This window comes from Taurulus bubalis, assembly GCF_910589615.1.
Source record: "Taurulus bubalis genome assembly, chromosome: 17".
In the NCBI taxonomy this organism is placed as follows: Eukaryota; Metazoa; Chordata; class Actinopteri; order Perciformes; family Cottidae; genus Taurulus; species Taurulus bubalis.
Window position 1 is genome coordinate 17,856,942 of NC_136605.1, and position 14,835 is coordinate 17,871,776.

The 14,835-nt window shown below is 40.0% G+C and overlaps 6 protein-coding genes across 6 annotated transcripts; 4 read left to right on the forward strand and 2 right to left on the reverse strand.

Moving 5' to 3' along the window:
• Nucleotides 1–1,969: 1,969 nt before the first annotated feature.
• LOC306749670 (hemoglobin embryonic subunit alpha-like) lies at nucleotides 1,970–2,708 on the forward strand. Its single transcript, XM_079232987.1, has 3 exons — nucleotides 1,970–2,075; nucleotides 2,166–2,373; nucleotides 2,566–2,708. Exons 1-3 carry the CDS (start codon nucleotides 1,978–1,980, stop codon nucleotides 2,692–2,694), a joined length of 435 nt encoding a protein of 144 aa, XP_079089113.1. The 5' UTR covers nucleotides 1,970–1,977; the 3' UTR covers nucleotides 2,695–2,708.
• A 1,473-nt stretch (nucleotides 2,709–4,181) lies between these two features.
• On the reverse strand, nucleotides 4,182–4,954 carry LOC306749889 (hemoglobin subunit beta-2-like). Its single transcript, XM_079233238.1, has 3 exons — nucleotides 4,836–4,954; nucleotides 4,447–4,669; nucleotides 4,182–4,341 (listed from the first exon to the last, which is right to left on the reverse strand). The coding sequence occupies exons 1-3, from the start codon at nucleotides 4,925–4,927 to the stop codon at nucleotides 4,213–4,215; spliced, it is 444 nt and encodes a 147-aa protein (XP_079089364.1). The 5' UTR covers nucleotides 4,928–4,954; the 3' UTR covers nucleotides 4,182–4,212.
• Nucleotides 4,955–6,559: 1,605 nt separating this feature from the next.
• Nucleotides 6,560–7,652, forward strand: LOC306749263 (hemoglobin embryonic subunit alpha-like). Its single transcript, XM_079232528.1, has 3 exons — nucleotides 6,560–6,674; nucleotides 7,089–7,296; nucleotides 7,489–7,652. Exons 1-3 carry the CDS (start codon nucleotides 6,577–6,579, stop codon nucleotides 7,615–7,617), a joined length of 435 nt encoding a protein of 144 aa, XP_079088654.1. The 5' UTR covers nucleotides 6,560–6,576; the 3' UTR covers nucleotides 7,618–7,652.
• Nucleotides 7,653–9,205: 1,553 nt separating this feature from the next.
• LOC306749246 (hemoglobin embryonic subunit alpha-like) lies at nucleotides 9,206–9,957 on the reverse strand (the record flags this gene model as incomplete). The annotated part of the gene is made up of 3 exons (XM_079232510.1): nucleotides 9,206–9,369; nucleotides 9,562–9,769; nucleotides 9,860–9,957. The coding sequence occupies 3 exons, from the start codon at nucleotides 9,955–9,957 to the stop codon at nucleotides 9,241–9,243; spliced, it is 435 nt and encodes a 144-aa protein (XP_079088636.1). The 3' UTR covers nucleotides 9,206–9,240.
• Nucleotides 9,958–11,320: 1,363 nt separating this feature from the next.
• LOC306749268 (hemoglobin subunit beta-2-like) lies at nucleotides 11,321–12,044 on the forward strand (the record flags this gene model as incomplete). Its single annotated transcript, XM_079232534.1, has 3 exons — nucleotides 11,321–11,412; nucleotides 11,576–11,798; nucleotides 11,904–12,044. 3 exons carry the CDS (start codon nucleotides 11,321–11,323, stop codon nucleotides 12,030–12,032), a joined length of 444 nt encoding a protein of 147 aa, XP_079088660.1. The 3' UTR covers nucleotides 12,033–12,044.
• A 1,968-nt stretch (nucleotides 12,045–14,012) lies between these two features.
• On the forward strand, nucleotides 14,013–14,637 carry LOC306749570 (serum amyloid P-component-like; the record flags this gene model as incomplete). Its single annotated transcript, XM_079232882.1, has 2 exons — nucleotides 14,013–14,264; nucleotides 14,410–14,637. 2 exons carry the CDS (start codon nucleotides 14,013–14,015, stop codon nucleotides 14,635–14,637), a joined length of 480 nt encoding a protein of 159 aa, XP_079089008.1.
• Between the last annotated feature and the right edge of the window lie 198 nt (nucleotides 14,638–14,835).

The following is a 14,835-nucleotide window of genomic DNA, read 5'->3' on the forward strand; positions in this document are numbered from 1 at the left end:
TGGGACCCGTTAGACGAATCTTAAATGGAACCGTCCAAGCATCAAGAGGCCTCGGCCATTCATCGTGAGGAGGTAGAACTTCAGCAACAATTGTAATCTACAGTATTGTTAGACATACACGTGTCTCCTTGTGGCCTTCATCATCGTCATCTGCCACAGCAGAAACGAGTTAGCTACAAGTCTGTACATTAAGGTGTTGCTGCAGTTTTACCATGTCAAACTTTTCCCTTTCTCCATCTACTCTGGAAGAAGATGAAGTTGTATCAGATATCCTACTCTGCTTCTTCATTCCTCACCAGAAGGTGAAGTGTCAGATATCCTACTCTGCTTCTTCATTCCTCACCAGAAGGTGAACTGTCAGATATCCTGCTCTGCTTCTTCATTCCTCACCAGAAGGTGAAGTGTCAGATATCCTGCTCTGCTTCTTCATTCCTCACCAGTTGTTGCCAGTCGCGATCACAGACGCTAACAAGCCGACCTTGGAACCAGTTGGACTCTTATCTGGCGGCTCCTGCAAGAAAGTAATTGTCCTCCTTGGTTCACGTCTGGGGTCATGCCAGGTTTGAGGCTTGAGCACATAAAGGATAAACTGAATCAAGGCTGTTGGGAGATCAATAACCCACCTGAAAGCATCACTGAAATCAAGATGATTTTGGGTTTCCTTGTATCATTGTTTATGTAGTAGAATTTATGCAGACTCTATTGTTAAAGTTGCCTTGAAGAGGTTTAACTGTGAGCTAACTTTGAGTGTTTGTTTTCTATTTGTGCTCTATAGTCATTTTTTCAATTTGTGCAAATTGTATTTATTTATACTAGGCAACGGACGGTCGTTTGCATTCCTTTAAAAGACTGTGTGTTGCATTTTGAAAGTCTTGTTGGAAGGCCTGCGATCGTTTTAACAGTCTACTCTCATAATCTCAAAGAACAACACTTGTCATAGCATCAGCTGTTTTCCTCAGACAGCTGCTTGTCTTTGGGAGGAGTCGGGCAATATTATCTTCTACATCAAAACACTGCCGCTATGAACTACTGTATATGCTTGAGAAAATGTAGGATTTTAGAGGACCCCTACCAGCTAGTAGAAAAACGGCTATTTTTCATTGAAACAAAGCAAAGAGGTTCACTCACTTCAGCTTTGACTTTCAAACAGTTTGTCTCCAAGAGTTAAATGAGATCACTTCTCTTACATTAACTTTATTCTCTGCATAAGATAGCAGGCGAACCAACCTAACAGCACTGAATGTGATCATGACCACAATGAGCATGTTAAGCCAAACTGTATGGACCCAAACTAAATGAAACATGTAGCCTGAAACCGCTCTGTCCTACGTCCAAAAGCATTCCGCCCTATAACAATGACTCTGCTCATTTGGTCATAATTGACAGCCAATTTCTGGTTATGTAAAGCAGCTGTGTGTACTTGGATATCTGCTGAACTACAGGCTGGAAATACAGCTTGCTTATCTGTTCATTTTTTGAAGTGAATCCACCCTTACAGCTGCAGAACAGTATAGATAAGCTTTAGAAACACACCATGTACAGCAGGAAACACAGAAAATGACTTGAGTCATTGTGTTGGAAGGTTTCCAAATGCTGAACAAATCTATTAATATTACTTGATTGCAGAGCCTTGATTTAAAATATGTTTGGTCTCTGTATATTTAAACATTTTGGGCAGACACTATGAACCATTTAATTCTGGAGTTATTGCTAACATTTTGATCAAACTGTTTATGAAAATACTACATATATATGCACTTGTAATTTCATATTAATTATGATGATTATATGAATGATAATTTGTTGCGACAATGGAAGATTTATTTTAATGTATTGTTTTCATCGACCCATCACGTGGCCAACCTTACGCAGCACATCTTAGAGGGGGTTCTGGGTGTGTCCATGTTCTGTTTCAAGTATAAAACCCCTCACGGTTTGGCTGATAGCGGCAGTCAACAATAGCAAAGCGAAGACAACATGACCAGTCTCACAGCGAAGGACAAGGAGGCCGTCAAAGCCTTCTGGGCTAAAGTGTCCGGAAAGGCGGGGGACATCGGCACTGATGCTGTGGCCAGGTAACTATACCACAAACAGAGTGATGAAACCTGCTCCAACATTAACTGATATATTTTTGAACGCATCACTTTGTATTTTGTGTGACCCAGGATGCTGACGGTGTACCCGCAGACCAAGACTTACTTCTCCCACTGGAAGGACCAGAGCCCCACCTCTCCCGCTGCGAGGAAGCACGGAGTCACTGTGATGGCTGGAGTTGCAGATGCTGTGAGCAAAATCGACGACCTGAAAGGAGGTCTTCTGGGCCTCAGTCAGCTGCATGCCTTCACTCTGCGTGTGGACCCTGCCAACTTCAAGGTGCAGAGCCTCAGTCATTACAAGATAATAGTCTGTGATATGAAGTGTTCCTCAAACTCTTTGACGGGGTTCCAGACCTGCAACAGGTCCATCTGTTGTGTTCATGCACATGAAGCTCCCATGTGTGATTGGTGTGGGGAGTTCAAAAAGCTCCATATATGTAACATCTGTGTGATTGCTTTCTTTTCACAGATTCTCTCTCACAACATCCTCGTGGTCCTGGCCATCATGTTCCCCAACGAATTCACCCCTGAGATCCACGTGGCCATGGACAAGTTCCTGGCTGCTCTGGCTCTGGCCCTGGCTGAGAAGTACCGATAAGCAGCAGGAGAAGATGACGGAGACTGCAGCATGAGCTTACCGTGCATAATGATCAATAAATGCATTCAAGCCAAAAGCAAAGCAATTGTTGTTTTCTGTTTTCTTATTTGGGATGGTTTGTGTCTTGTAGGAGATTGAAAGTCACATCAACAGCACAAAGCAGACTTAAAACATCAAGCAAGTCACACAACACAAGTTTGTAATTGTCTTGATATGGCTGTTCAGGTTGAGGTCTGAATCCATAACTACACCTAGATTTCTGGCTTGGTTTCTGGTTTTTAAAGTCAGTGATTGAAGTTGAGCGCTGACTTTCAATCGTTCGTCCTTGGGACCAAACAACATTACTTCTGTTATCTTTATTTAATTAAAGAAAATTCTGGCACATCCAGTTGTTGATTTCTTCAATGTGTTTAGCCAGCCCTTGTATTGGATTATAGTCTCCTGGTGATTGAGTTATGTAGATGTGTCTGTTGTCTGCATAATTATGATAACACACTTTGTTGGTTTTCGTAATCTGAGCCAGTGGAAGCATGTAAATGTTGAACAGAAGAGGCCCCAGTATTGAACCTTGGAGAACACCACATGTCATCCTAGTCAGCTCTGATGTGTAATTAGCTACCGACACAAAGTATTGTCGGTCCTTCAAGTAGGATTCAAACCAGTTAAGTGCTGCGCCAGAGAGTCCTACCCAGACTTTCAGTCTGTCTAGTATTATGTCAATGAAATGATTTAACAATATCCAGGTCCTGTATGCTCACTGGTACCGGAGGAAAGCATTTACCCCGGCGGAAGTCCACCGGATGTTAAACTTACTATATTTTCATAATTCACAGACTTTAGAAAACAATATGAAGTATAACACTTTATATAGCTCATACTCTAAAACAAAAACATTATTTTGGTGAAATCAATGTTTTTTCTCAGAATATGTTTATTTGGTGTTGTTAAAAAAGCCATGTGACAACTGTGAGCCATGACAAAGGAGTTAATGTTATTATTTATTTATAGTAGTAGTAGTAGTAGTATTATGTTGTTGTTGTTTTATAAAACTTTTAACATTTGTTTAATAATCCTACATAGCAGAAGATTTCTACTTTTCATGAGCATTTAATGGCAACAATATATTCTGTGCAGCTAATAATTGAATTAAAGGCAAACTGCATTTGTTTTCAATTAAAGCAACAATAACAGCAACAAAAGTACAATCAAAACACTGTTTTTTTCATGTATTTTAATTACATGAGATACTGTTTCATTTTCTTAAGTTTTTGATTTTCTTTCATTCATCTTTTTTTTATTCATCCACTCTACATTTGATCATCGCCATTGTTCACCATCTTCAATGAAGGTCAGTTTTTTTTAATGTCCAATATACTATTATTCATCTTGACATCTATTTGTGATTAAAAAAAACTGTTGAGAAACAACTTGGTGGATTTGATTTTGTTTTATTTGCTTTTGAGACAAAAGAAACAAAACATTTCGTGATCAGCATGTGAAGTCTTCTGTTGCAGCTCTCTAATGGTACTGTCTTCCCAGAGAGGACACCACCACGGCCAGGAACTTCTGGAAAGCTGCCTGGATTTCACCAGTGAAGGCTTTGCCCATCTGAGCAGCAACCACAATGGTCAGGCAGTCGGAAATGAGCTGCAACACAACAAGCATCAGAAACATCAGCAACATGAGAGGTTGGTTGTCTTTTGAGTAATTGTTGAACACGATTGTCCGCTTTTATTAGTTCCACAACTTTACCTTGAAATTGTCGGGGTCCACGTGCAGCTTCTCAGAGTGCAGCACGCTCAGCTCGGCGTAGGTTTCCTTCAGGTTGTCCATGTTCTTCACACCCCGCTCCAGACCGTAGAGGATGGTCGTTCCGTGTTTTGCAACCAGTGGATTTCCCATGATTGCAGCGGCGTTGTAGAGGTTTCCAAAGTTACCGAAATACCTCTGAGTCCAGGGGTAGACGACCAGACACCTCAGGGGGAAAAAACATAGAGGTAACAGCGTTAGATGGGGAGGAAATTAACACTTGTGATGATCTGAAACACATTTTGCACAATGACAGAACGAAATCCTGATCCTGAAAAATAGTCGAGGATTTTGTCTCAAGCACATCTTGTTAATGCAGAGTTAAGACTCACCTGGAAAGAGCTGCAGGGCCCACTGTCTCATAGTCCATCTTGGAGAAGATGTCCTGGATGGTGGCGCGCTCGAAGTCTGTCCATTCAACCATTGTGCCGGCTCTAGATTGTCCTGTGCTGCTCAGTAGATCATGCGCTCTCAGACAACAGAAGCATCTTTTAAAGCCTCCCAGCTCCCCTCCCAAAAGCACGTGACTGGATGGGTGGTGGGCCGGCCAAGTTATGTGTTATGGATTTGCAACTTTGATAAGAGAAGGGCGCATCTGCTCTGCCTAGATTAGGTATCTCTGAGACAGAAGAATTCAAAATTGTTTGGCTGCGAAGTATAGCTACTCCTCTGCAGCTGCACGAAGATTCATAAACAATGCAAATATGCAAAGGAAATCAGATCCACAATGATTAATATATAGATGATAGTGTATAGCGTTTACATTTAGATAAATCCAGGCACATTCAGGTGACGGAGATGTAGACATGATATCAAACATAATTGCATTAAATCGAATAATCAAATCAAATAATAAAGTGAGAAGTTACATGTAAGAAATAAAATAGTTAATAGCTAAAGAAAACTAAATTTAAATAAATAGAATTTTAAAAAAGGGGGAGGGGAGGGCTGCTCACTGTTGCTATGGGACGGATAGGGGATCCACATTAGACTTTGTCGAGAGGTTGTGGTCTAGAAAAGGTCTCCATACTTTACCAAAGGTTTGGGAGGGGAGGAAACTCTGAGAGTGTATTTTATTGAGAAACCTCCTTGGAGGTCTCAGCATCAGCAAAGTGGACAGCAATCTTTAAAGTTTACTTTATTAAATTATTATATGACAAAGTAGAAGCTCATCACAAACTGAAGAGGACATTTAGAATTGAACACAAACACACTCTCACACACATGCACAAACACACAAAGAGAGTAATATGACATATATGATTAGCTCTTGCTTATATATTTGTGCAAATAACACAATAGAATATATAGTTGGCCTAAACATTGTTCATGGTTTTTCTACTTTATTTCATATTTTATTTAGAATCCACCCCACCATAGTTCACTTTATTTCAATAGAAAATCTTTAAATAATCTATTTAAATGATTGTATTTAATCAAAGTTTTGAGGTACTACTTTCATGGAACTTTCTACCTCTACTCCATTACATTTTAAAGGCAAGTATTGTCGGCTTATTTCTACGACATTCATTTGACAAGTTTAGGGATGCAGATAATAATTAAATATATTGATCAATTATGATACAATAGATCTAGCTACACAGCATTATAAAGTCATTACATTCAGCCCACCTTTACCAATGATGAACACTTTATCACATCAATGATTACAACATAGAATAATTATGAATTTGAAATGGGGCATTTTTCCTCCTGCTTTTATGTTTGGTACTTTAAGTATATTTCGATGCTAATACTTACGTATTTTTAATTTCAGTAAAATATCTGAATACTTCTTCCACCACTGTTTCAGAGGAACTTTTAAACTGGACTTCTAATCTAAAGCATACACACTTCAATTCTGATGATTTGACAAGATTGTATCAATTCCAAAGAAGCTCGAGAGCCACAATGATAGTTTTTGTTTATCTCATGGGGGCTGCAACGTAACGTGGAACGCCTTGTGCAGCTTGTAGAGGAGGATCTGGGTGTGTCCATGCTCTGTTTTAAGCATAAAAGCCCTCTGAGTTTGGGCTCATCACAGCATTCAGCAGAACTCATTCAACTGCCAACATGACCAGTCTCACAGCTAAGGACAAGGAGGCCGTCAGAGCCTTCTGGGGTAAAGTGTCTGGAAAGGCAGAGGACATCGGCACTGATGCTGTGGCCAGGTAACTATACCACTATTTTTATTCCTTTCTCTCCTCTTATTGGTCACTCCACTGCACAATTCATATTTAAACACTCATGCCACATACACTTAACTTTAACTTTAACTTAGACACACACGTCACTTTAACATACACTTATATTAATGTTATCTGTTGTCTGAGCACTTTATCCTTATCTGATTTAGACATCATTGCACTGTTGCTGTCGTTGATTGTTGTTTGTCTCGTCTAATGTCTAATGTCTAATGTATGCACCTTCCGCCTAACTAAATTCCTCGTTTGTGCAAACATTCCTGGCAATAAACGGTTTCTGATTCTGATTCTGATTCTGATTCACAAACTGAGGGATGTAACCTGCTCCAACATTTACTGATTCATTTATAAACGCCTCACTTTGTATTTTGTGTGACCCAGGATGCTGACGGTGTACCCGCAGACCAAGACTTACTTCTCCCACTGGAAGGACCAGAGCCCCACCTCTCCCGCTGTGAGGAAGCACGGAGTCACTGTGATGGCTGGAGTTGCAGAAGCTGTGAGCAAAATCGACGACCTGAAAGGAGGTCTTCTGGGCCTCAGTGAGCTGCATGCCTTCACTCTGCGTGTGGACCCTGCCAACTTCAAGGTGCAGAGCCTCAGTCATTACAAGATAATAGTCTGTGATATGAAGTGTTTCTCAAACTCGTTGACGGAGTTCCAGACCTGCAACAGGTCCATCTGTTGTGTTCATGCACATAAAGCTCCCATGTGTGATTGGTGTGGGGAGTTAAAAAAGCTCCATCTATGTAACATCTGTGTGATTGCTTTCTTTTCACAGATTCTCTCTCACAACATCCTCGTGGTCCTGGCCATCATGTTCCCCAACGAATTCACTCCTGAGATCCACGTGGCCATGGACAAGTTCCTGGCTGCTCTGGCTCTGGCCCTGGCTGAGAAGTACCGATAAGCAGCAGGAGAAGATGACGGAGACTGCAGCATGAGCTTACCGTGCATAATGATCAATAAATGCATTCAAGCCAAAAGCAAAGCAATTGTTGTTTTCTGTTTCCTTATTTGTTTATTTGTTTGTGTCATGGAGGAGATTGAAAGTCACATCTACAGCACAAAGCAGAGCTACATCATCAAGCAAGTCACATTTTACACTCAGCCAAACATTAGAGAAACAATTAGTTGATTCATTGTGCATCAATTTAGAGAAAATGTGTGATCTTTCTCAAATTTATATATGAAATAAATATCTGTCAATGAGACAAAAATAACATTTCAAGATGATTTGTTGATGATTTTAACACATAATAATTATGAATCTGAAATGGGGCCTTTTTCTGCTACTTTTGGTACTTTAAGTATATTTCAATGCTAATACTTATCCACTATTCATGTAAAATATCTGAATACTTATTCCACCACTCTTTCAGAGGAAGTTTTAAACTGGACCTCTGATGCCTCAATGACACAGAAACCCCCATACCTTTACCCTGTGCCGGCCATGTGACTTAAGTTGCTGAAATGAGGTGTATAACAACATTAAAGAAACACTTTTGTACGTAGTGTAACGTGTGCAGAGGTCCTGCAGGGAGAGGAGGAGAAGGGGGGGCGGGTTCCACTCCTCAGCTGTTATCCCAGTGATCCCGGAGTAAATAATAATACTCACCGATTTGGGTATAATGCCTTCGGCCTTTTATCTCACCCCGTAGTTTGATCGTTGAAATTATGGGTTTTCTAGGGTGTTTTTCAGCTTATGCTGTCGGCCCCCACGATAGGCTGTAACTCGTCTCAACCCTTATCAAGTGAGTATGTACAATGTCTATACCAGGGGTGTCAAACTCATTTTAGTTAAGGGGTCCCATTTTGATCTCAAGTGGGCTGGACCAGTAAAATCATAGCATAATAACGCATACATAATTACAATATTTCTCTATGTTTAAATCATTGGTGAAGGTTTTTGGATGATAAACCCTATTTTAAGGTATTTCTTTAATAAACTAGAAACATAAAGACCAAAAATTCAGCTCTCCTCTGCAGATTCCCTTGCAGTGGGGCAATATCTTTTAGTAAAGTCTTTTCTGCAATCAATTGTGACTTTGGCTCAGTGGTTATTACGCCTGTCTTACAATCAGAGGATCAATGGTTTGAGTCCCAGCTCGTGTAGTATTTTTTTTTTTCCTCTTCTTTTTTTCTTTCTGCAATTTTAACATTATCATTATGAATTTGAGAAAGATCACACATTCTGGCATTTGACAGAAACTGGAAACAATACTTTTTCAAGTTTTTTACTTAACAGTATTGATCGATGATCACAATATGTCCCATGACATTTTCTCTAAATTGATGCACAATGAATCGACTAATTGTTTCTCTAATGTTTGGCTGAGTGTAAAATGTGACTTGCTTGATGATGTAGCTCTGCTTTGTGCTGTTGATGTGACTTTCAATCTCCTCCATGACACAAACCATCACAAATAAGAAAACAGAAAACAACAATTGCTTTGCTTTTGGCTTGAATGCATTTATTGATCATTATGCACGGTAAGCTCATGCTGCAGTCTCCGTCATCTTCTCCTGCTGCTTATCGGTACTTCTCAGCCAGGGCCAGAGCCAGAGCAGCCAGGAACTTGTCCATGGCCACGTGGATCTCAGGAGTGAATTCGTTGGGGAACATGATGGCCAGGACCACGAGGATGTTGTGAGAGAGAATCTGTGAAAAGAAAGCAATCACACAGATGTTACATATATGGAGCTTTTTGAACTCCCCACACCAATCACACATGGGAGCTTTATGTGCATGAACACAACAGATGGACCTGTTGCAGGTCTGGAACCCCGTCAAAGAGTTTGAGGAACACTTCATATCACAGACTATTATCTTGTAGTGACTGAGGCTCTGCACCTTGAAGTTGGCAGGGTCCACACGCAGAGTGAAGGCATGCAGCTCACTGAGGCCCAGAAGACCTCCTTTCAGGTCGTCGATTTTGCTCACAGCTTCTGCAACTCCAGCCATCACAGTGACTCCGTGCTTCCTCACAGCGGGAGAGGTGGGGCTCTGGTCCTTCCAGTGGGAGAAGTAAGTCTTGGTCTGCGGGTACACCGTCAGCATCCTGGGTCACACAAAATACAAAGTGAGGCGTTTATAAATGAATCAGTAAATGTTGGAGCAGGTTACATCCCTCAGTGTGTGGTATAGTTACCTGGCCACAGCGTCAGTGCCGATGTCCTCTGCCTTTCCAGACACTTTACCCCAGAAGGCTCTGACGGCCTCCTTGTCCTTAGCTGTGAGACTGGTCATGTTGGCAGTTGAATGAGTTCTGCTGAATGCTGTGATGAGCCCAAACTCAGAGGGCTTTTATGCTTAAAACAGAGCATGGACACACCCAGATCCACCTCTACAAGCTGCACAAGGCGTTCCACGTTACGTTGCAGCCCCCATGAGATAAACAAAAACTATCATTGTGGCTCTCGAGCTTCTTTGGAATTGATACAATCTTGTCAAATCATCAGAATTGAAGTGTGTATGCTTTAGATTAGAAGTCCAGTTTAAAAGTTCCTCTGAAACAGTGGTGGAAGAAATATTCAGATATTTTACTGAAATAAAAATACGTAAGTATTAGCATCGAAATATACTTAAAGTACCAAATGTAAAAGTAGCAGAAAAAAGCCCCATTTCCGATTCAAAACTATTCTATGTTATAATCATTGTGATAAAGTGTTCATCATTGGTAAAGGTGGGCTGAATGTAATGACTTTATAATGCTGTGTAGCTAGATCTATTGTATCATAATTGATAAATCTATTTCAATTTGTTTTCATTGTAATCTACATCTCTAGAGTAACTAAACTTGTCAAATGAATCTAGTAAAAATAAGCCGACAATACTTGCCTTTAAAATGTAATGGAGTAGAGGTAGAAAGTTCCATGAAAGTAGTACCTCTAATCTGTAATTAAATACAATCATTTATATAGATTATTTAAAGATTTTCTATTAAAATAAAGTGAACTATAATAAAGTAGAAAAACTATATGCACTGTTTAGGCCAACTATATATTCTATTTTGTTATTTGCACAAATATATAAGAGGTGCTAATCATATATGTCATGTCTCTCTGTGTGTGTTTGTGTATGTGTGTGTGTGTGTGTGTGTGTGTGTGTGAGAGAGTGTGTTTGTGTTCAATTCTAAATGTCCTCTTCAGTTTGTGATGAGCTTCTACTTTATCATTTAATAATAATCTAATAAAGTTAACTTTAAAGATCGCTGTCCAAGGTGCTGATGCTGAGACCTCCATCCGTGTGTTCAAAAGATACAGACAAAAGAGGAAAAGCAGCATCAGTAAAGATGTAAACTCTATAGACTATCATTATACATTCATCATTGTGAATCTGAAGCCCTTTGCATATTTGCATTGTTTATGGATCTCTGTGCAGCTGCAGAGGAATTCTTTGAATTCTTCTGTCTCAGAGATACCTAATCTAGGCAGAGCAGATGCGCCCTTCTCTTATCAATGTTGCAAATCCATAACACAGAACTTGGCCGGCCCACCACCCATCCAATCACGTGCATTTGGGAGGGGAGCTGGGAGGCTTTAAAAGATGCTTCTGTTGTCTGAGAGCGCATGATCTACTGAGCAGCACAGGACAATCTAGAGCCGGCACAATGGTTGAATGGACAGACTTCGAGCGCGCCACCATCCAGGACATCTTCTCCAAGATGGACTATGAGACAGTGGGCCCTGCAGCTCTTTCCAGGTGAGTCTTAACTCTGCATTAACAAGATGTGCTTGAGATGAAATCATCGACTATTTTTCAGGATCAGGATTTCTTTCTGTCATTGTGTAAATGTGTTTCAGATCATCACAAATGTTCATTTCCTCCCCATCTAACCCTGTAACATGTACGTTTTTTCCCTCAGGTGTCTGGTCGTCTACCCCTGGACTCAGAGGTATTTTGGTAACTTTGGAAACCTCTACAACGCCGCTGCAATCATGGGAAATCCACTGGTTGCAAAACACGGATTGACTATCCTCCGCGGTCTGGAGCGGGGTGTGAAGAACATGGACAACCTGAAGGAAACCTACGCCGAGCTGAGCGTGCTGCACTCTGAGAAGCTGCGAGTGGACCCCGACAATTTCAAGGTAAAGTTGTAGAACTAATAAAAGATGACAATCGTGTTCAACAATTACTCAAAAGACGACCAACCTTTCATGTTGCTGATGTTTCTGATGCTTGTTGTGTTGCAGCTCATTTCCGACTGCCTGACCATTGTGGTTGCTGCTCAGATGGGCAAAGCCTTCACTGGTGAAATCCAGGCAGCTTTCCAGAAGTTCCTGGCCGTGGTGGTGTCCTCTCTGGGAAAACAGTACCATTAGAGAGCTGCAACAGAAGACCTCACATCCTGATCACGAAATGTTGTGTTTCTTTTGTCTCAAAAGCAAATAAAACAAAAAGCAAATCCACCAAGTTGTTTCTCAATAATTTATATCACAAATAGATATCAATTTGAATAATAGTATATTGGACATAACAAAAACTGACCTTCAGTGAAGATGGTGAACAATGGCGCTGATAAAATGGAGTAAACCTTTTAAGCCCCGAGGCCCCTATATAGGTTGAATTTTACACATGATAGGTAAACTGTGTAAAACATTACAAGAATCATGAGCAAATATATTGATGCTACACATCAAATTAAACAAGAGAACCGGGGCTACAATAATTTGTTTTTTTATTATCACAAATAGATGTCAAGATGAATAATAGTGGGTTTGACATAAAAGATTTAAAAAAGACTGATCTTCAGTGAAGATGCTGATAAAAAGGAATAGAGTGGATGACTCTAAAAAGATGAAAGAAGATGAAACCCCATCGTTTGTAATTAAAATACATTAACAAAACAATGTTTGGATTGTACTACTGTTGCTGTTATTGTTATAATTCTATTGAAAACAAATGCAGTTTGCCTATAATTAAATGGTTAGCTCCACAGAATATGTTGTTGCCATTGAAGGCTCATGAAAAGTCGAAATCTTCTGCTTTATTAACAACATTATTATTATATCTCAAAAGTTTTATAAAACAACAATAACAAAATAATAATATTAATAATGTGACTACCCTTTTCCCATGCCCTAGGTGTCACTGTTTCGATCCTCTGTTACAGGTCGTTAGCAGGGATGAGTCACACCTTAGCCGGACTGGCCTGGCCATAAAAAGGCCTTCTGCATTTGGCTCGCTCTCGCTGGGGGAGGACATCTGGTGTGTCGTTGACGTGGACACCCTTGCTGCCTTATCTTTTGTTTTGTACCTTTTTGCACACTGCCACACACCCAAACATGCACTTCACTTCTGATAACTGATACCTTCACTTTGATTAGTTTAACTTGGGTTGTTAAAAATAAACCTCTTTTGTTGCCGTTCGTTTGCCTCCCTGTTTGTTGCAGCCTTGGAGCCGGGTAGTGACAATAATAACACTAACTCCTTTGTCATGGCTCACAGTTCACATGGATTTATGAAGAGTTCATTTTCTTATTCGCAGGAAAAACATTGATGTTGACCAAAATAATGTGTTTTTTTAAAGGATATAAGCTATTTCAAGTGTTGTGCTTTCTCTAGTTTTCTAAAGTTTGTGAAATAGGAAAATATAATAAGTCTAACATCATAAATAGAATCAGAATCAGCTTTAATGGCCATATAAGTTTACACATACAAGGAATTTGACTCCAGTTTCACTTAGCTCTTTGTACTTACACAATATACAATAGCAAGATAAATATAAAAAAGACAACAAAAAGACATTAAAGACAACAGTACTGCTGGACCTGCTGCAACCGCGACCCGACCCCGGATAAGCGGCTGATAATGGATAACATGCAATTCATAAACAGTTATAAATGTTTCATTGTTGATTAATAAGCTTACCTATTATGTGTTTCATGATTGGCCTCTGCCAGGGATATGGGTGCAACCAGAGAGGTGTCTTTGATTGAAATCCGACTATGTATAGTGTAGTTATTAATGATCTAGTGAAATTGTGAAACGTTACAGCCGCCACGCAGAAGTGACGGCGAGGCTACGGGGTTTATGTAATTACATAAACTTAACGGTATGTTAAAAAAAATTCTGAGCCGATAGAACTCTTCCCACAAGGCTTTACTGTATTTCAGCATTTTAAATGAAGTTAATCAGCGTTGTGGTTCCGAAGATCCTTTAGGTAACTTTAGGTCAAAATGATTGAACTAACTCCCTTTATCTCTGACTATAAAAGCATCATGTTTTATTATAATATATCTTTTTCATTCAATGCCTGCAGATCCATTACAGACCTCAGCCGAGCGCATTCACTATTCTCTATGTCCACATCCTTTGTTAATAATGCCTTCCTGATATTTAAGACTATTCCAAGTAATGAGTTTAATCTCTATGTCGGGGATAAAGCAGTAACATTTGGAGAGCAGGACTGCAAACTGAACGCATGGCAGTCTATTTGTGCTACATGGGACTCTAAAACTGGTCTTGTGCAGCTGTGGTTAAATGGAAAGCCTTCAATTATGAAATACGTTGGTGGATCAAACATCGTAAAGCCCATTACTATCCTCGGACAAGTGAGTTTAATTGATAAACATAGTTAATCCAAAAATGTCTGAAGATTGACACATTTTGTGTTCATTTTATGTCTGTCAAATATTGATTTTAAAAGAAAAATCTGTAACTCAATGTTTTTACCTCAACTCATTGCAATCACTACAGGAGCAGGATTCCTATGGCGGGGGGTTTTCCAAGCCGCAGTCTTTTGTCGGCATGATGTCTGACGTCCAGATGTGGAACTACGTCCGTTCACCCTGTCAGATCGAGCGCTACATGGCTGATCTAACCTACAGCCCAGGGAATTTGATCAACTGGTGGTTGCTGGAGTACAAGATCACCGGAAGAGTGTTGATCGAAGACAAACAAACATGTCCCAGATGCAACGCATAGGAAAACCTCAACGATGAAATGTAAAACTACATACAAGGTCTTTTCTTTTGAATATGAAATGCAAATGCTCTGTATAATTAAAGAGTGGCTTTAAACAGTTCCTTTGGGAAGGACATGGGGTTTAATCAGCTTGATTATTTAAAATATAATATGTTTTACAAATTACAATCCTTATCTTGATCACCATCTTCAATGGAA